General features: G+C 39.6%; 1 protein-coding gene across 1 annotated transcript in view; it reads left to right on the forward strand.

Annotated features, from left to right (window-relative positions):
* The window catches only part of ATP8A2 (ATPase phospholipid transporting 8A2), a 336,147-nt gene that overhangs the window by 41,652 nt on the left and 273,149 nt on the right, over positions 1–21,346 (forward strand). Inside the window, exons 3-6 of the mRNA XM_064504996.1 lie at positions 14,596–14,695; positions 15,321–15,419; positions 16,276–16,321; positions 20,717–20,757. Coding sequence (XP_064361066.1) covers positions 14,596–14,695; positions 15,321–15,419; positions 16,276–16,321; positions 20,717–20,757 — 286 coding nt within the window. The remainder of the gene's footprint in view (positions 1–14,595; positions 14,696–15,320; positions 15,420–16,275; positions 16,322–20,716; positions 20,758–21,346) is intronic.

The following is a 21,346-nucleotide window of genomic DNA, read 5'->3' on the forward strand; positions in this document are numbered from 1 at the left end:
CACCTAGGACAACCTGAGTCACGAGGAATATCACTGTAACAGGGATAGGGCAAAATGGAGGTAGTTACATGGTGGGAAAGCAGAGGTCACTTTCCACTGTCCGATGAGGAATCTCTGCTCCTTGGTGTCACTGGGGGATTAGGGTCACTAACTGGATTCATAGCGGGCTTTTGCTTAGTAAGATAGCTTTGACCTCTGTTCCCTACTACTTTTAAGAGTGCAACAGGCTTTGGCTGTGCTCTCTGCATCCTCTAGAGTTAGCTTTCTTCCTCAGCTCACTGGCTGTGAAGGGCAAGGGTGTCTCGTTCTCATGATGCCCGAGTAAGGCACCTGCTGTGGAGTATGAAGGAAGGTGTATCTGCTCCTTTTGCTTATGTGTTTTGGAGTTTCTCTTGAGGAATTCTGGTTCTGTATTGCTCCTTGAACTTTCCTATGTACTGTGTCCAGCTTCTGGCTTTCTGCGTGCCATCGGCTTTGAAGATGTATTGTCTCACAGGTAGCATCAGTTTACCACAGTGCCAAGTGTTGTAAGCAGGTAAGTGCCTGTACATAAGGGATTATAAAACTAAACTGAAAGACGATGAGACAGTTCTGGCTGCTGAGACTTGCTGTGACCTCTGGTTGTCAGCTTTCTGGTAATCATCAAGCCTTCTTTGAACAGCCATGTAAATCTGGATGTTCATAGGGAGCTTTCCAAACCTTGAGGGGGCAGTGCGCAATGGCTCGCTTTAAATTGAGCAAAATACAACAAGAAGTGGTGATGTGGGGGGAAGGGGAGGTCAGTGATGTAGCTTTGTCTTTGGATCAAAATGTGTGCTAAGCATCTTTAGCTCTTTAAAGAATGTTTCAGGACAGAGTTCCTGTTAACAAAACTTAATTCCTAAGTTTGAGATCAAAAGGAAATAGTGATATATAACCCTTTTTAAAGACAAGTTATGCAGAATTGACAATTCCCTGGTACAACTTCTAAATGGCGTACAGTCCTGTTGCAGAAACTAAATGGATGTTGACATAAGGTGAGGCACTAACACGTCCAAAATTCTTAAAGTGAAAATGTGAGGATGTGGAGGGAAAAACTTCTCTCTATCCTCCTTTCTCTCCTTAGACCTCATTTTGTGTAAATAAGTGAGAGAATTGCAAGAATTTGTAGAGCAATAGTAAAATACTTTATTGCTGCATTTCAATTTTTTATAGCACTGAGTTTTGAAATACTTTGCTATGAACTTTTCTGTGTATTGTAAGCCAGATCTAGTTTGGTCCTCCACTTTTGTAGACATGGCTATCACCATTTGCAGTTGTGCTGTAGCAGCAATAACTTTTTGCTACAACAAAAAGTATCTGCACTGGAAGCTGTTTTTATCTCTATTGTATGGAGTTTGAAAAAGTGTGTATGTGTAACTCTTTGGACCTTTTAACAAAAAGGTAAATGATGTTCCATTTTCAGCTGAAGCGTTTTAGAAGCTTTGAAATATGCAAAAATGGAAAAAATATAATTACTTTGTCTAACATGGCTGTAGCTCTAATACTAAGTATATTGGCTTTTATGAAAGCAAACTAGTATCTATGTTGACTCTGTTTTGTAAATAGATGCATACAAAAATGTTCCTCTTAAAGTTGGTGCAACATTAAAAACAAGAACATGTTTTGAAAACTTCCAGCCAAACTTTGTACACAGCTTTATGCTACTTAGAGGCAATACTTGTTACTTTGTACTCACTGACATTGGACATACAGGGTTCGGAGTCTGCTTTCATAAACCTAAGACATCCTTGGCTATGGACAGTGTGAGGTAAGTAATCAGACTGCTTATGGATACTCCAGCCTGTATTTTCTATTTCTTTTCAGTGTGCTGTGGGGAGAGGCTGCCTTTGTCGCACTTCTTTAATATGCTGTCTTTTCTGTTTAACTTGGGTGTGAAAGACAAAATGATACTGAATCATTAAGTTTCCCAACCTATTTCACTGTTGCCTTTATTCAGCAATGACTGATCAGGATGGTTTGTACACTGGTTATGTAGATTAGGGCAGTGTGAAAATATCTGTTTAGCAGAAGTGCCATTTTGGCTGGTAGGTAGCAAAAATATTTCAAGTCACAGAATTAGAGTAGTTGGGGTTGGAAGGGGCCTCCGGATATCTGGTCCAACCCCCCTGCCCCTGCTCAAGGAGTGTCAGCTAGAGCAGGTTGCCCATGACCATGTTCATCTCTAAGGATGGAGAGTCCACAACCTCTCTGGGAAACCTGTTCCAGCTTTCAACCAATCTCACAGTGGAAAAAGTGTGTTTCTATGTTCAGATGGAATTTTCTATGCTACAATTTTGTGACTTGTCCTGTCACTGGGCACCACTGATAAGAGTCTGGCTCTGTTGACTGTGCATGTTAAAATCCCTGTTCAGCCTTCTCTTCTCTGGGCTGAACAGTCCCAGCTCTCAGCCTCTCATCATATAATGGATGCTCTAGTCCTTTAATCATCTTTGTGGCCATTTGCTGGACATGCTGCAGTATGTCTGTCTGTTTTGTACTGGGGAGCCTGGAACTGGACACAACACTCTAGCTGTGGCCTCACCAGTGCTGAGTAGAGAGGAAGGATCACTTCCCTTGACTTGCTGATGATGCTCTACCTAATGCAGCCCTGGATACTGTTAACCTTCTTTCCCACAAGGATGTATTGCTGACCCATGTTCAGCTTCTTGTACACCAGGACCCCCAGGTCCTTCTCTACAAGGCTGCTCTCCAACTGGTCAGCCCCCAGCATGTACTGGTACACAGGGTTATTCCTCCCTGGGTGCATTTCCCTTGCTGAACTTCATGCAGTTCCTGTCTGCCCATTTCTCCAGCCTGTCAAGGTTGCTGTGACTGGTAGTACAGCAGTCTGGTGTATCACCCACTCCTCCTGGTTTTGTATCATTTGTGAACTTGTTGAGGGTGCACTCTGTCCCATCATCCAGGTCATTAATGAAGTATGTTGGCACATAACTATGTGCCAACAGTATTGGCACAGGTATCTACCCCTGGGGTACACCACTGGTGACTGGCCCGCAGCTGGACTCTGTACTGCTGATCACAACCCTCTGAGCCTGGGAGTTTAGCTGATATTCATTCAGTCCACCTCACTGTCCTCTTACCTAGCCCCTACTTTATCAGCTCATCCATAAGGATGTTGTGGGAGACAGTGTCAAAGGACAAAGACTTACTTAAGCAGAGATAAACATCTGCTTTCCTGTAATCCATCCACTAAGCCAGTCATCTTGTTGTAGAAGGCTATCAGGTTGGTTAAGCATGATTTGCACCCCCCTCCCCCCCTTTGTAAAATCATGCCGACCACTCTAAATCACCTTCCTATCCTTCATGTGTCTGAAAACGGTACCCAGGCTTAGTTGATCTGTCACCTTCCCAAGGATCAAGGTGAGTCTGACCATCCTGTAGTTCCCCAGAACCTCCTCCTTGCCCCCCTTGAAGATAGGGGTGACATTTGCTCTCTTCAAGTCCTCAGGAACCTCTCCTGGTCACCATGACCTTTAAAAGTCAAAGCTAAGTTTGGCTGGTTGTTTAAACCATAACTCTTTATTACTAAGGTTCATCTTATTATGTGGTTGCCTGCACTCAAAAGTAAATTTTTTTAATTTGAAAATAAGCCTGTCTAGTGCCCTCTAAAAGCACAGGGATATAGAAGGGGCACGATGGTAGCAGTCTGAATGCAATAGCAATACTTTCAAGGTCACTAGACTACTGGAATGAATATTTTTCCTCATATATATGCAGTGGCATGTGGAAGACTGACTTACTCTGCTTCACAAAGTAAGAATGTTCTACAGGGCTGGCTTTGGTGTTCATATAATTCCTCAATATCCCTTATTAATATAGGAATAAACTCTGACTTCACTGGCTCTTCAGTGGCTTATACTGAGAATATAGTCTAACCCTGTACTAGAAAGTTCTTCTAGTACATACTGTAAATATCACCAGTTAGGTGGTTGAAGTCCCTCAGTTGTTGCGTATGTATCTTATGTTGATATGAAAACAGTTGGAAGTTCTGGTATCTTTTTATCTGGGAAGCATAACAGTGTAATAGTGTTAAGGACATTATCTGCAATTGTCTTTATTCTAAATACATTACTGTTGCTATTATTACTATCCTTTCTGTAATACTAATATTTTTAGGCCTGATAGTGCATCCTGGTGCAAGTCTAATTACAGCCAAGTAGGGACTACAAGTTCAGCCTCAGTGTGTGGGGGTTGAGGGTGGGAAACAGCCATCAATAAAGGCAAAATTCTACTCAGATGCTTTTAGTGGATCTTGAATCCAAAAATCTCCCTGAAAAATTTCTTGCAAGAGCAGAATTTAGTGGCTTGATGTATCAGGGAGGTGAGGTTCCAAAAGGCTCATTCTGGTATCCAGAAAACCTTACGCTTGGAGACTTGACTGCCTTCCATACAGGCAAAAGTTAAGTTGTACTAGAAAAGATAATAGGCAAGAAGCTTTTGGTTTTTACTCTTTTAGACTGTACCAGGGACTTAAAACTCAAGCAGGCCTGTGAGATGCCTCACTTTAAAGGCAGAAACACCAGCACGAGGAATTTAACACTGAAAACTGCAACAAGCCTTCTAGAAGAGCTGCAAGTCCTGTGTTAAACAAGTTGCTTCTCTGTGGACTTCAGCTTCTCTTCTTGGTGACAAGAAGTTGTGGGCACAGTCTGGATTCCTCTTTAATTCCAGTTGTATAGTGTATTAAATGAAGCAAAATGCATTGCTTTCTTAGCTTTTAGGTGGGTACTGTAGAAACCACTTGCACTTGTGATTCACAGCAGATTGTGGAATATGTGGGGAGCTTCTTGCTGGCACTTAGAGTGATTACCTGCTATTGAAAGTGAGTTGCTGCTATCAATAGCCAATTAGTATTGACCCATGTTACATAAACATCCAAAGCAGTGTTCACTTTCATCTGTGGTTGAAAATGCAAGTGGTCAAGTCTGTTATATGTAGGTGGATTTATCTGCACTTAGGCTGTGGATTAGCGTTCCTCTTGCACTAAAATGTTCCTTCGCCCTTTGAGTTAAACTGCTTCTATTTAAGTTTGGTTCGACTGTTGTTCCTATAGTCCAGACACAGTGGGCATTGGTAGTGGTGTTTGTATTACTTTTGGAAGTCTTTTCCATTGTCGTGTGAACAGGTTGCATACTTGACTGTAGAAAAGCATTTTGGAGTTTTTCAAAGAAGCAGTGTATTACCATATTTTTGTATGGTACCAGTGGTAAAAAAATAATTGCGTATTAACCTAATCCTCTGCTAACTTTAAGAGCTGGATAGATATTCCTAACTGAAAAGAAAAATATTCAGTAATGCTGCATACTTCTGGTAAATCCAGCAAATACTTAGTTATCCTGCACTGCAGGTGTTCCTGATACCTAAAATCTATCCCAATGCAGAAAGTTTGGGAATAGCTACAGAGGAGATGCTTTAGCTGCTGAAGCCCCCTGAAAGTCACTGGTGTATTGTATGCCTGTTGATGTCATGTTTCCAGATTGTGCCAAGGTATTTGAAGTTGCTGTATTGTTGTTCTTAGTGGGCTGCTATGTCCAGAGCCCTGGACAAGTTAAATAGTTGAGTTCTGCCTGTACCAAATGTCTGGATGTCTGGAGGTGGGGAGGGAGATGCAAGATAGCTTTAATGCTCCTCCACCTGCTGCGTGCTGAGCTCTCTGGCATCCTCAGATTGTTTATTCTCAGCACTGTGGTGGATTTCATGTATCAGCAGTAGCAAAACAGCAGGACAATTAAAATGGGTCTTTTTCTCCCTTCAGATAAACTCAGTATTTAAGAGTCTCTTTCAGACACTGGAGCCAAAGCTTAAATGCAATCTGACTTCATACAAACAAAGCTGCTTTCCCACAAATTTGAATAAATGTTGGCCTGTATTCAGCAATGTGTAGTCATCTATGACTGCATTTCTACTTATTCTTCCACTGTTAGTGATCTCTGTCCACAGAAACATGTGCACAGGGAGAGACTGAATTTTCTTAGACTTTTTTTGTGTGTGTATGTGATTTTCCTCTGAATGAGGAGGTGCATCTTTCAGGACTGACATAGGTGATGTGCAGTAAACTGTCTTTTCTGAAGTCTGCCACTGGTGCTGTTGGTATCTCAGTTCTTCTGCTTAGAGCTGTAGGTAGCCTGCTGCTGTGTGCTACAGACCTCACTATTGACTGCTGTCAGTGGATTTTGATCCACGTGACAAACACTTAATGCTGATTATGAATTGCTTTTGGACTACTGTCTGTACAAAGGGATAGAAAAGTAAGAAATTCTTGATGTTGACAGTTGCTACAGTTTTGGAGCACTGGATTTCTGTTTTCCGTATCATTTCTGTGGACTGTAAAGGTTCTTGGTTTTGAAACAGTTATAAGTATTCATCCTCCTCTTCCCCCCTGCCAATGCAAGAATAGTAGCTGCTTTAACTGGTGGTGGGGACACTTTGGATTAAATAATGGCTTTAAAACTAAAGTTGACCCTCCAACTTCTAGATAGCCTATCACTTGTAGCTAGCTAATTCTCATTATTGAGACTTGATTTAATATTTTTCAGTCATCTTCATATCAATACTTTGTGTTTAGTGTTTGCATGATAACTGTGTTGTTAAACTTCCTTTATTGGTCAGTAGTATTTCTAGGTTAACTGCTCCAGCCAGCTCTATTTTATTGAATTCTGCTTACCAGCAGGGCTGCTGAGAAGTGAGGGCATATTTGTCTAGTGGTGACCTGGCAATATTGGAGGGGGCTGAAACAATATCATGCCTACAAGCTTTTAGTTCTGCTTCCTAAACATGCTTCATTGTCAATGTATTTGTGATTGAAAAATAGCCAGCAGTGTGTTCCCCTTTCTGTAGGGATTGCATGAATAGAGAACAAATGGAAAGGGCTTTTCTGTTGGCATGCTTTAGAAAAAGCCTCCAGAGTGTACAGGATTTGGATGCTGTCACTTCTGTTAAATGCATCCATGAGGTCTTGTTAAACTGAGCATAAACAGTCATCCTAAATGCCTCTTTTGTATGAAGACTGCCCTAAGCACTGCCATAGGAGGCCTTCCTGCTGGAACGAGAATACTTACTTTGGGAACACTGATTACATTACATTAGTTTTTAAAGTATTTTACTGCCTAAGTATGGCAAAACTCCTGTTTCAACAGCATCAAACTCTTGTAGATGCTGGAGTAATTTGCACAAGGTACCATAGGGTAGGAATTTGGTGGGGAGGAGTCATTAGATGGAGAAGAGTTATGCTTTTGAGCTAGGGAGTAATGGGATTGTCATGCTTCAGTGGACAACAGCTCATAATGCATTTTTTAAATGTACTTTTGTGTTAACGGTCTATGCAAAGTTGACAACCAAGGTGAAACACTTCAGGATAAGCTTATTGCTGTTGCGGCTCTTGAGACAATGCAAGTAGCTCAGCCAAGCTAAATTATAAGCGTTAACATCTTGCTCCTGAGGTAGAACTTGTGCATTTGGTTGAATAACGCTACGTGCTAGTAGAGGCAAATGTAATCAATGAATATTACATTTATTATCTTCCCTTTTTTATTAGGCTTTGATTAGGTATAGATTACAGTATAATGTTCTTATATTATTATTCTATAATAATGCATATTATTGAGATGTCTGAACTAAATTAAGCTTCTCCTTTTGTGAAATACTTTTGTCTCAGTGTTTACTTCTCCAGTTGAGAGCTGTCCACTTCTCTATTTTAGTCTAATGCTTATGAGGTGTTGCATCTCACTTAAAACAAGCTGTTCTTTAGGAAAAACTTGGCTTTATTACAGCAGAGCCTAGGCATCCTGACTCACAACACACTGGTGGAAGTTGACTCTCAGGGGAGTTACTATGGGCTGACTTGATTTGTCCTGATTTTTTTTTTAAGTTAGTATGAAATGATCTTTTTCTCCCCAGATCACGGGACGTGAGAAAGGACTTTTGAACACTCTTACTCAATCTGCCCTAGAAAGTGAGGGGACAAACAAGTCTTCCGGAACATTCAGTAGTGCCTTTAGTAACTTCCAGTGGGAGCCCCTCTTGTAAATATAGGAATCCTTGCACTAGGGGAGAGATAGGGACGTGATGAGGTCCTTAAAAATGAATACCATCCCACTGGTAGGAGTGTTTGCAATGTACTGGGCACTGCAATTTGGAGCTGCTTAAAATATTTTCTGCGTGCTGCCAAAGTTTAAGTGGCTTAATCCTAATACATCTGAATACTCCTAACCAGTTTCATTGTCCATGTTGGTAATTTAGGACAAGGGATTTATCCCTTTTGCAGTAGTGCAACAGCTCTGTTGGAAACTTTCACGGCTTGAGGTTTCAGCAGCTAGGCAGAAGAATGTCCTTTCAACTAAGTTATGAACTCTTATCTTTTAACAATATGTAAACTTCTTGTATGTACCAGATTATCATTGTACCTATAGAGAAATTGTAGAGGAGTACTGGAAAAAGTAGCAGAACAAAACAGTCCCTTGGACTCTGGACAGTGGTTGCTTCCAGATTCAGGACACATGTGATGGCTCTTGGTTCTTTGCCTTGCTTTGGTCAGGTGCTCCAGCTTTAAGCAATATCATCTGCATGGGATTGAAGTCTTGCACTTCAGTGCTCCCTTTACACTTCATTTTGACTTGAGCTCAGTGTCTGTGTCTCAAACTATCTGGAGTATTTAGGCAACCCATACCCTTTTCTTAGCTGATAGTAGCGTACGGACCACAATACAGTACACTGAAACCCTTACTGCAACTTTAGTCTTAAGGATTTATTTGACAGAGCTAGGCTTCTCTTTAGAGATCAGAATGGAGGTTACATTTGTCCAGATTTAAGTAGGTGCCTGCTATGGTGAACTAATGCTGTGGTTGTTTAGGGCATAATTCTCAGTCAACCAGTAATCATTGCATAGGCATATAAACAATTCATCCTTATATAAGCCTTCATAGTATTTTCTTGGGGAATTTGGAAATGGCTGATTTTATATCTGTCTTTAATCTGTTTCATGATCAAATTACAGCATCTTCCATATATGCAAAGAGTTAAGTGATCTTACTGTTTCACTGTTATACGCATGCAATGGCTAGAGCTTGTTCATGACATCTAGGTTTACAACAACCTAACTAATACTCTATGAGGTAGAGATGTTTCTCAGTGAGTTGTTCTGTATGAATGTGCATTCTCTATACCTAGCACTATAATTGCTTATTGGTTTTTTGCTTTAATGTAGTTAAATGTCACTTGATATATGTAATGCTTGCTGCTGTGCCTCACACAGCAATGGTAACTGTCTGGAGGTAGCCTGTGTTAATACTGGTTCTGCACTTTAGAGCTAATGCTCCTTTGAAGCTGATGTCAGTCTTGCCTTTAAAAGAAATGTCATGTGCTTGAAGGACCTTAGTGTGCACACAGCTCCACTGAAGACAAAGTGTTTGAGCCCTTAGTTCAAGCAAATCTTGATTTTTCTCCTCTCTAGCAGAAAATCTAACCTTTTGTATGTGTTAATGGAAACAAAGCCTGCTTGGTGAGAGAAGAGTTCAGCTCCTCAGTGTTCATTCTAATTACTCAGCCCTTCCAGTATAATTCACATTTCTGTGCCTGGCTTTCTTAAGATTTGTTTCTGTAAATTGTAGCCCCAAAATACTAGCTCATGTTTATTTCTCCAATGCGTGTAGTCCTTTCAAAGATTGATTCCTGGACTATGTAGATAGTACCTCATTTGCTATTACAGCTTTTCACCCCTCCCTTAAATTATTTTGTAAGTTTTAACTAACGATCATCATATACAGTGGAAGTGTTGCTTAGGAAGTTATATATGGGCTGTGAAATCAGCGTGTCAGATCTATCACTTTGGCTACTTTCTCTTGCTTCTATAAGCAAAAATTGTAGCTCAAGGATTCTGCAACTTAAGCTGTTTGCGTGTTTACTCTTGAATATTTTTGAAATACTGGAGTTGAACTCAAGTGAAGCAAATGCCTGATGCAAAAACACGAATATTGGTCTCAGCAGTGTCTGTGGGACTTCCTGATTTGTAGACGAGAGCAGTGTTCAGGAGACTGAAAACTAAATGTTCTAGTTATGTACCATAATGGAAGCCATAACTGAACTTGGTGTTTGCGTGACTTTGAAGACTTGCACTGGCTGCCTGATATGGACGTGTGTTAAAAGCACTGAAATCAAACAATACTCTGTAGCCCTCTCATATTGGAGAGTAATGCAGGTATGTGAACTGTGGGGTGGATAGCTGTAGGTGAATGCTCACTGGGAAAGGGCAATTTGTCATACTTACCTCCCAGGGAGAAATAAGATGACATGTCTCCAGGAGGTCCTATGTCTCACAATATGACAAATCTTAAGGTTCAATTTGTGTCTTAAAGATCTGTCAAATAATTTAACAAACTTCTCAGTGAAGGAGTGGAGCTGCAAATGTCTGACTTGGAAAATGTAGAGCCATACTCAGCTGCACATTGCCAGTACACATACCATTCTTAGGGAAGCAACCTTTTTGCCTCTGTTGCTAGAAGCTTTTGTTGCTCATTTAAGTATCATTAGAGAGAGGAAAACTTCACTTTGAAGTATTTTGGGAAGGAGGGAGGGGAAACGGAAATTGGCAGGTATGAGAGTTGTTGTACAAAATTCCAAGTTAACAAATGGGGAACTATACTGCAAAACTATTTGAGTTTCTTGGCTTATAGGGTTTTTTTTTTTTTTTTTTTTTGGTAGTGCTTATATGAATATTATCAAAATGACTAATCATTGGTACTTCAGTAGCGTGGTAATGAGTGAAGATATGTGAATCATATTAATTTGCTCAAATTACACAGTAGTTTCTTTTAGAAAATCTCTGTGCATTGTTGTAGAAAAAGTGGGACCAGATTCTGCTTTCAGCTGTACTGATCTGTATCCAAACTAATTTAACGGGGTTTGGAGTTCCTCCTGGTTTAAACAGTGGTATAACTTGAAACATAACTTTCATCTGATTTGAGCTGCACATATAGAGGAGACAGATCTCCTTTTGATGTTTGGATATCTGTTTAAATATCAAACTCTGTAGTTAAGCAGGGTTTGTATAGTTAACAGCTGTTGCTTTTGAAAATGCCAATTATAGTTCTTTGGTTTCCTGCATGTGCTCCCCTTCTGCCCCTGCCACAACTGGTTCTGTGAACTGCGGACCTGATGTTCTTGGGTTGGGTACCAGGCATTTCTTTGAAGATGAGATGGCACTGACCAGAGCTGGCCAGAGGGCTAACCTCTGCAGGTGTTCATCTTCTTTATTTAGTGACCAAAGTTTTGCTGCAAATGAGTTGCATAAATTTTCTACCTCTTCACCTGTAGATTGTAGTGGCTCTGTGTTTGAGCTTTGATTATGCTGAAGAGTCACCTACAATGTGTCTGTCTGGTGAGAGGAAGCACATTGCTTTCATATTTGCGGTTATTGTATTTGCCCTTTGGAGAGCTGCTCTTCAGAGCCCAATTCAGCAAATAATCAAAGCTGGGCAGGAGTATTAGGTTTTCATAAGGAGCTTTCTTTTTAAATAATAATGTACACCTGCTTTTTATAAGAATGTGATTACTGTTCCTGGTCTGCATGGCAACAGCTGAATGTGCCTCTGTCTAATCAGAGCCATGCCTATTTTTTTGTAAGCATCTGTCATGTTACTTAGGTAACAAACTACATGACTGGAGGGACTTAGTATGTATAAAGTTCATACAAAAGAAAGCCTTATTGTGTTGGCATTAACACAGTCATTAGAGTAGGAATATTTGTTTTGACCCTAGATATGTTTAGAAGTTGGTAAATAGCAGAACACTGTTAGTAAGTTGTTTCAGCTTGGTTGCAGTCAGAGATCAATTCTTACTCTAATATAATCCCAGCAAACTCCTTGGGTGTACCATTTTGATGTACAACACAAACACATTTTTTGTATTCTGTTTCTTCTGTAGCTCAGTGGCCTGTAAAACATTATATGTGGTTGGGATGTGAAATTTGAGGGAACTTTGAAGTCTGCAAACTCTTGGTTTCTGAGTAGTTGGTGCTGCTTGGGGACTTCACTTCTGTGGTAGGTCTAAACTGTTAACATGGTTAACCCTCCTTCCCCCCATTTTTTCTGTAGTAAGATACAAGATCTCCATTGAGACTTCTGCATGTTTAATTATATTGTGTATTATAGGGGGGTTATGTTACACTTGGGACTAAGCAAATGTGATTTAAAACTAAAAAAAAAAAACCTTTTAACTAATTTACAGTACTTTTATTGTAAAAATGAAGACATTATATGCTTTTAATCTGGATGCATGTTTTCATTCAAACAAACTAGTTAGCATGGCTTACTGTTGAAGTCTGACCACTTAAACTTTCTTTAAAATATCACATTGAGTACATTAATATAAGATTTGCTGAGTGCTAGTAGCAATCAGATGTCTATAGCCGGCAATACTAGAAATGTCATGCTGTCTTTATTACTTTTACCAATGTCTAGAAAGAAAGAAAAACTGACTTGCACCAAATCTAGCAGGGGTTTTTAATTATATGAAGAGGAAATCAGATGAAACTGAAATATAACCAGACCAGCCTAATAAGATAGGATCTTACTTGATCATCTTGTTTAACTTCCCCCACTGCAGTTCTACTCCAAAAATAGAGCTTCACATAACACTATGTGCCATATTGTCTCCTGTTACCATTTTAGTCTGAGGAAGATGCAGCTGAATCTCTCTAGATGGCTTAGGCTTGGAAATGGGCAAAACAGGAGGGAGAGGAAAGGTGTTAAAGCAAATAAATAAAAGGTCTTGGAAATTGCCATTCTCTAACCTTATACATAGAGAATCGCCTTGACCTTAAGTGCTCATGGATTAAGGATGTAGTAAGAATTTTATGCATAGCAATCCATCAATTGGGAAAGGTAGTTCATATAAAGAACACTTGATTATATCTGATTTTCATTATTTGTGAATGGTAATGTCATGGATTTCAATTGATCTGAAAGACATATTGGTGGTAAAGAACTGGAAAAGTTTTCCACAGGGGGCTAGTCTTAATCCCAAAAGTGCCAAGAGCACCTTTCCAGACTTGGATATGATAGCATCTTGCCTGTGTTCTAGGAGCTGTGTTACTAGTGCTTCAGGAAACAATTCATTCTCTCTTAAAAAAGAGTATTTTTGGATTCTCTGGTCACTAGGAATGCACGTCTGTCTTCCTCTCTCTCTTTCTCTCTCTCTCTCTCTCTCTCTCTCTCTGGTCACTAGGAATGCACGTCTGTCTTCCTCTCTCTCTTTCTCTCTCTCTCTCTCTCTCTCTCTTTTTTTTTTTTTTTTTTTTTTTTTTTTTTTTTTTTTAATAACTTTGACACGGGTTGTCTGACTCTACTAGAACTTACCAGTGTTCAGGGGATGAAAGTCATACTGCAGCCGCAAGCACTTTGTTCTTAAAGTTCCAACTTAGGCTGGTGCTCAGGAGTTGAGAGTGAAGAAGGTGCTATGATAATTCAGTGGGGGGTGGGAAAAAGGAGAGTGGCTTCTCTCTTCACTGCAATAATGCTGTTCAAAACACCTTCTCTGGCTGGTCCAAGAGAGATGTCCTAACTCCTTCATTGGTTACAATAGTTCTAGTTTTATTCTAGTAAATAATCCTATTTCCCATATAATGGGATGCTACACACTGTGGATGGACCTGGTCACTCATGCTGCTCGGACAGCACGAGAAAGTTCATCATGCTGCAGAACCTGCATCAAGAAGGCATGTAGATCACTGGAATGTAAATAATGGGCTTGGAGAGTGAGGACTTGCATAATAGCTAGTCTTAGTCTCTTTTTAGGTTGGTTTAGGTAATGTATAAGCCATTCCTATGTAGTCATGGCTACTGTAAAACCGAAGGGGTAAAGGTTCTTGTCATTTTGATACTTTATTCTGAAGTTCTATCCAGATCTATTGCAATAACCATTGCTGGATTTGATGTAAGAGACAAGAAATCATATAGGTTGTTGAGACCAGTTATTGCAGTATGTTTTTGTGTTAAGATGAAATATGAGTATAATACTCTGCAGAATAGCCAGATAAGATTATTCTGAAAAATACATATTCTTGTTATGGTCTAGTATTCATAACTGAACATGCTTCTGAACTGAGGAAAGGGACATTTTAAAAAGGGCACTATAGAGTTTCTGATTTCTCCCCTGTTCAGCTGAGCCCACCCCAACACACTTAAGTTTCAGGCTATGATGAGGGATAAGCATTTGATTAAATGGTTCAAAATGATTGAGCTGAAACATTACGTGTTCATAGTGCTGAAGTATGGGCTGATATGACAAAATTTGTCATCGGATACTTCATCCAATAGTAAAGGTGGAGTGGGACTGTCAGCCTTTAGGTCTGCTGTGTGATACCTTTTCTTTTCTGTACAGCTCTTCCTTATAACACAGATAACTTGTCATCTCCATATTCTATGCTTGTCTTTACTGTATGGTCTTTGAACTATTTATAACACTGGCTTTAGAAGCCTAATTTGAAGTTGTCTGCCATAGTCCCTGCATGATGTTCAGATGGAGTACTTAAAATAAAAACCTTCCTCTTCTAACCTGCAGCACAGCCAAGTACAGTGTGGTGACATTTCTACCTCGATTCCTGTATGAGCAGATAAGAAAAGCTGCAAATGCATTCTTCCTCTTCGTTGCCTTACTGCAGGTATAGTCTTATTGTTTGGCCTTTATTAGAAAATGAAAAGCTGTAAAGCAGTATAACAGTTATTTGAATCTGAGTTTAACTGCAAAGTAGCAGATGTACTGAAGCATATGTTAAATAGCAATATTAATGAGGTATGTGCTTTTAAAAGATAGGCAATTCACTTTACCACTATGATTGGAAGGTTTTTTAATATATTTCCTAAAATCAAACTGTTTATTTTTCTTAATAAATAAAAACAAATAACAAACAGTACCATAAAATATGAAGCTATTGACCATACTGAAAAATAGCATGTACAGATTCTTGTGAAACTGTTGGTTGTTCAGATAGTGCAGGTAAATACCTGGAATCAATGATTTACATCTGTTGAATGCTTTGCTTAAGGAGAGAGGAGAAACAGAGAATAAAAGGCCTGTAGCACAATTTGATTTCCATACTTTACAGTGGCAGTTTCTTCAAATCTGCCTAGAGCTCTGACATCTCTGATTTGGGTGTGTGTATTGGCCTATGAGGCACAAATTGGAATTCAAGCTCTACCTCTCTTGTCAGAGCTTTTCATAAAAAATTCTAAATTTGCTGGAAACTTAAAAGTAAATAATGGATCTCTCTCTTTTTCTGTTCACAGCAAATTCCTGATGTCTCTCCAACAGGAAGATATACCACCTTGGTGCCATTGCTATTTATTTTAACTATTGCTGGCATCAAAGAAATTATAGAAGACTATGTGAGTATGGAGTATTGGGAGAAGAAGTGCTAAAGACAGAAAAAGAGCTAGAAATAATGGCGCTCCACAAAGCTGTGCATCTCTGTTTATCAAGTCATTGCTGAACAATTACAAAATGCCCTTTTGACTTTCAAAGCTGCTGACTCGACTAGAATTTCTATAGCACGCTGAGCTAAATTAGGCATCTTCCATTATGGATATATGGCGAACATGGAAGTCATGTGGAAACACTTTATTGAAAGCCAGAACACTTCCTCCCATCTCTTCAGGAGTTGTTTACTAGTGCTTTCATTAGAAAGGCCTGGTTAGGAGGACATGGTCATTTTAATTACACTCTACAGTCCTGACAGAAATGTGGCCTTTGCTAGTCTTTGAAACTGGGGCGGGGGGGAACCCACACTTTAGAACTGAGCAAACTGTTTTGGAGAAAACCTATATTAAGCTTTTTAGATGCTGTTTATTATAAACAGGTCTTTCTGCTGTGCAAAGTCCTGATGAATTAGTTGATTTTGAATTACAGTTAAAACAAATAGTGTGCAGAATGTGTATTCCACCTTTTGTCTAGGTATGCCAGCATTTGCTGTTCCTTGTTTCAATTTTGGAGACTTCTTTTTTTGCTGTTGATCTAAGTCTGAATTTGATTTCCAACACAGGGACTCTCATCTTAAGTTGCCTTTTTTTCCACTCCTTTTATAAATCTCTGGATTTAGATGATTTATGTTTGGGTTTTCTTTTTTGAAATGTAACATAAAGGCAAAAAGGACTTCATTTATCATCTTGCAGTTTGTCATGTTTCTAGCTATTGGGTTAATGGTTTTGGAATCTTAGTGTAATGATACATTTTATTTTCTTGCAGAAACGGCATAAGGCAGACAGTGCAGTAAATAAAAAGAAAACAATAGGTAAGACTAAGCTGTCTTAAAGCTGAACAAGTATTTGAAGTGCAGCTAGTGAATGTCAGAACACTTAAACAGTTCTGTTGCTTAAACTGTCATGATGGTGGTGAGTGCATGTCTTTTGAATGAGTTACTGTTTTGTTAGGACTTTGTCTGTATCAGTCTGAAACACTTAGTAAGGTAAATGGAGTGACACTTGTCAATTTTCCTTAAAAAGAGTTTTAAAATGTGTAGATGTAGTCTCAAGGCTCTCCAAAGTTATACAATTTCCCCCTAAGAAAACCAAATAATTCCTCCTCCATTCTGCCCCCCCCCCCAAAAAACCCCCTCCATCTTGATACTTTAAATTCCTTGAAACTTTGAAAGATTGCATCAAAGGATTTTTTTTTTTAAATCACTCTTCTTAAATGCTATTGCCTTACAATACAGGAAGAACTGTGGAGATTCTGTGGGTTTGCTTCCTTGAAATGCCAGTGAATGAAAAAGCTTTCTGCTAAATGTCTGTTTTCCCCCAACTTACTGGAAATTGCTTGACACTGAATACCTGAAAACACCACTTGATTTTCATGTCCCTTAACTGAAAACCTATGCAGAAAATATGAAGAGCTAATTTTGTGCTGAGGCTGATTGCTACCTGGCAGTTGGACTTAGTGTGAGGGCATGGGACTTCAGTGGGCTCTGCTGGACAGCTCCTTTGCTGCTCCTCCAGGGATTTCTGGGCATCACTGACTGCAATTTACTGTTCAAGCTGAAAACATAAGAAAGTGAGTAGAAGCCCTTACTCCCAAATACATTTAGCTCAAGTGTCAAAAAAAAATAGAGAAATACTTGAAAGGGAGGAAACCAAACAATCCACTAGCTTTGTAGTTGAGTTATGGAGCAAAAATGTTCATAGGATTGCTTTCAGGGAGGTATTTTTTTCATGTCTGAAAAGGTAAGTTCATTGTTGAGACTCTATATTAACGGCTATCAAAGATGGCATTGCTTTACCTGTTCTTGAAGGTGATTTCTCTTCCATGGTTTGTTGGGGAGATGCTGCAAGTGCACCATATCAATTAGCCCCGAGAAATCAGCAATTAGCTGGCTGTAGCACAACTGGCCTTGTTGTAAGTCATATGAAAGACCGTTCTTTCAAAAGTCAGTTCTGTCTGATTCACTTGTAGTTAGACGGAAAACATGGTAATAAACACTGTAAAGGAAGCTTATCACAGTAAGCATGGAGAGACAACCTTAAAGAAAACAAGATAATCTTATGGAGTTAAACAGAAATCAGTACTTGAAAAATGATACTTGTTTTAACTGAGGTTTCATTCTTTACATTTAAAAACTCTGAACACAGTTTTCAAAATGATACCTAAAACTCTATATGCTCATTTTTCTAAAGAGAGGAAAGTTAGAGGTCTATTAATGAGACTGGCATTTTAAGAATGAAAAGCGAGTTAATGTTTGGGGTGGGGTTAAGATGCGTTAAATTTAGGTGTCTGTATGTGCCTTTAGTAATCTAAATTTCTCTGCTGGGTGAGATTTAGTCAATGCAATCAGTTTAGAGAGCAATCAGTTTAGAGTTTAGGGTGAGTTGAATTGCTTTCTGAAGTTGACATCTGGCTGATGTCACCAAGCTGTGTTCTGAACTCTGCTGCCTGCAATGACCAAGCGCGTGCTTCAGTAGGCTTCGCATTTATCTTTGTTTAATTTTGAGCTGTCAGTAGTGCAGTTTTAAAGCAAATTCTCCACTAAACTTTGGTTTAGTTCACAGAATGGGTTTGATATGTATGAATTAAACTGCCTTTGGAAGAAACTAAACAAATTGTTCTGTTATCAGTGTACACTGTGCATCACCTTTAGGGGTCAGAGTGTATTAGGCTCTGAGCCAATGTTGCATGATCTTGGACAGTTTCAAGTGGCATGTGTGGAGATGACATCGAGACTAGGGTCCAGACTAAATCTAATCCTAAGTGAAGACACTGAACCTGTGAAGACACCTATTGCATAGGTGTAGAGAGCTCAGCACTGAATGTTTTGATCTACTGATGCACTCCTGTTTTGTAGTATTATGGGATAAACCATAAACATTTATACTGTATGGCAGGCCCTAGAAAAGCAGATGCCATTACAGGACTGGCAGATTCTTCCACAGGACCAATGGTAGATGCGTGTCCTTTAGGAGCAGCAGCTGGAAGCCATGCGAGATATCCCAGGTCCCTTCAAATGATCGCAGACACCTAGGTGTGGGTGACTACATTAAGTTCTAGATCTCCACTGACTAGAATGGGAGTTTAGATGTCGGCCCCCATGTAGGCACTTATAATCAGGTATCTTAATTTCAGACTGAATCTGTCCTTCATACTCCTTGATTCCTTCACAGTGATTTTTCTTAGACCTAAATGGAACAGATTTATATTGAAACTGTGTTTTTGAGTAGGAGAATTCTTTAAGACACTTGTTCTTTGTCATGGTGACCAAAGAATCTTGTAAATGAAAAACTTACCAATTTCGCACTCCTATAAATGCTTTCTATAAAGTATTTTTCTGTCCTTTGGAGTACTGCTACAATGGCGGGTAGAGCAGAGTAGAAGGTGGAAAATTGCAACCCCAAAATCCCTGAACTATTATGTCTAAAGTAAGCTTTGTCCTTAGCCTTTGAGGTTATCAGTGTTTCCCTCCAACCCCATCCACCAAAAGCAGATGCTTCAGTAATTTGCTTGACTACTTAATGGCTAAATTGATTTTAGTAAGCATGAAAGCTAAGCTGTTTTCCTGTAATAAGAAGGCAAATTATTGTACACAAAGGCCAGGTTCATGACAGTTGAAGTTACTAAGTGACTTCATTGTTCCATGCAGACATACAACAATGTGAGCCATCTGTTGGTGGGAACTACTTAAAACTAGGAATAGGAGATGCTAAGCATTGCGGTCTGTCTTTTGAGGGTTTAGGTTCTTGAATCAAGGCTGTGAGTACATATCTCTTGCTTGAGATCCTGGGCTCAGGTTTTCTCCTGAATTCTGAACTGAGCAAAGCTCAGATCAAACACAGCTTGGAAGAAGGAAGGAAGCGGAGCAATAAACCTGTATTCTGATTCTGAACTACTGTTTACTTGTTCAGGTGCAAGCTCAAAGGTTTGGACACATCACTACCAGTGCTTCTCCTGCTGCCCACACATTTCACATTAAATAGCAGATGGATCATAATGAAGTAAACTGCAGTATTAGAAGTACAGAACTCAGGGTTCTGTGCTCCCAAGTGTGTTGCCTGACAGCTAGGATTAAGAGATGGGCTTTTGTACTGTGGCCTGATGAATTTTGCATTCATTTGTGGAGTGGCCTAACCTGAGTAGGGCAGGTGAGGCTGCATCCAGGCAAATTCTGTCTTCTGGGAATTTGGCATGTTCTTCAGTCGAGCTACTTATATGGTTTGCATAGCACTGAAGAGAGAATTGTTCATACTGTTCATAGCCAGGAGGTGAGGGGCTGGGCTCTTCAGCTTTGAACTGTTATAGACCTTTTGAGCCTCTTTAAAACTGGCCACAGCTGCCTTTAGTGAAGTGCATGACCTTGTTTAGGTATACTTGCTGTGCTCACACCTGGACTGAATGTCTTGGACTTGGTTGCTGAAGGATGATGGAGCAAAATGTTCAACTTTGCTGTTGAGGCTAGGGTAGTGTTAAGGATGTGCAGAACCACTTAGGAGCATCCAGAGGAACTATTCAACTGAAAAAATGTGTTCCAGTGACCAATGAACATGTCAGGACAGCACTGTGGGACTTGGGCACTGCAGAAGCTTAGGGTCTATATCAGGACCTTGCATCCTTTTTTGTTTTGACTTTAGCTTCAGCATTTAGGACTTCCACCAAAGCTAATCTCTCCTTTTCAGTAGGATTTAGAGCCTGCTTGACATTCAACTCCCTATATAGGGCTGAAGCTTGAGATGAGAGTGAGATTGGACAGGTCAGTCAATGGAGGTTTCTTCAGATATTTCCTAAAAGTGAGTAAAACGTGGGGACAAAGTGAGAATTAAAAACTCTAACTTCATATAATGGATATGCTTCCTGGTGTTGATTGGCAGTGGGCAATAATACCCTTTGTTTTAAGGAAGTTCAGTTTTCAGCTGAGTAGTGGTGCTTACCTTCTGTGCCTTAGTTTGAAATGAGGCCAGGAAGAAGTCAGGCCACCATCTAGTCTAGCAGACAATAATGGCTGCTTATAGATATTAAGAGTAAATGCCTCCTCTTTCTTGGATGTTTGCAGCTCTGGACAATGTGTGGTCCCAGCTTCTGAAAAATACACTTCTGATGTGTGTGTTCCCACTTCAGTTAACATCCCCTACTGCTTATTTATGCATGTTCAGAAATTCATCTGAATTTTAGATATTTATTTTGATCTAATTTCAAATTTTCTTTCCAGTTCTAAGAAATGGGATGTGGCAGAACGTTATTTGGAAAGAGGTAAATAAAATCTTGGATTTTTTTTTGAGTTTGTCTTGCTAGAATAAATTTAGAGGACTACAATTAATTTGTATCGCATGAGAATCTTTGTGACTTGGAGTGGGAGGGATCCTTTCTGTAACAACAGTGAGAATTGCCCAGAGCAGCTGAGTACCCACCTTTAAATCCTAGTACTGTGCTTCAGTCAAATGTTAATGAATTGTTGTAAAAATATTTGCTTGGACAGTTAATGTGCTCCAGGGTGCAAACAGTATTTGCTGTTCTAGAAGTGGACTGAAAACAAACTTTCTTGGCGATGTATAACCATGATGCATCAACTATAGTCTCCTGAAAATCGAAGAGATTTATTGTGATACTTGAGCTTAAAAAAATTCCTAGGTCCTGGGGCTAATTAGTAGGCTGCTTGCTCAAATAAGGCACAGGTCCTGCTACTACCATATGCATTTGGAACCCAAGTCCTGTGAAGCACTGTGTAAGAAGCCTTTAATATTTATTTTTAGAACTCGCTGAAGTCCCTCAGGATGCGTAGACCTAACTGTGGCTCTTCCAACTCCTTCCTTGTTAGAACAAAAATAGCTCTGCTGGCTAT

Source organism: Dromaius novaehollandiae, chromosome 1 (assembly GCF_036370855.1).
Source record: "Dromaius novaehollandiae isolate bDroNov1 chromosome 1, bDroNov1.hap1, whole genome shotgun sequence".
NCBI classification, from domain to species: Eukaryota; Metazoa; Chordata; class Aves; order Casuariiformes; family Dromaiidae; genus Dromaius; species Dromaius novaehollandiae.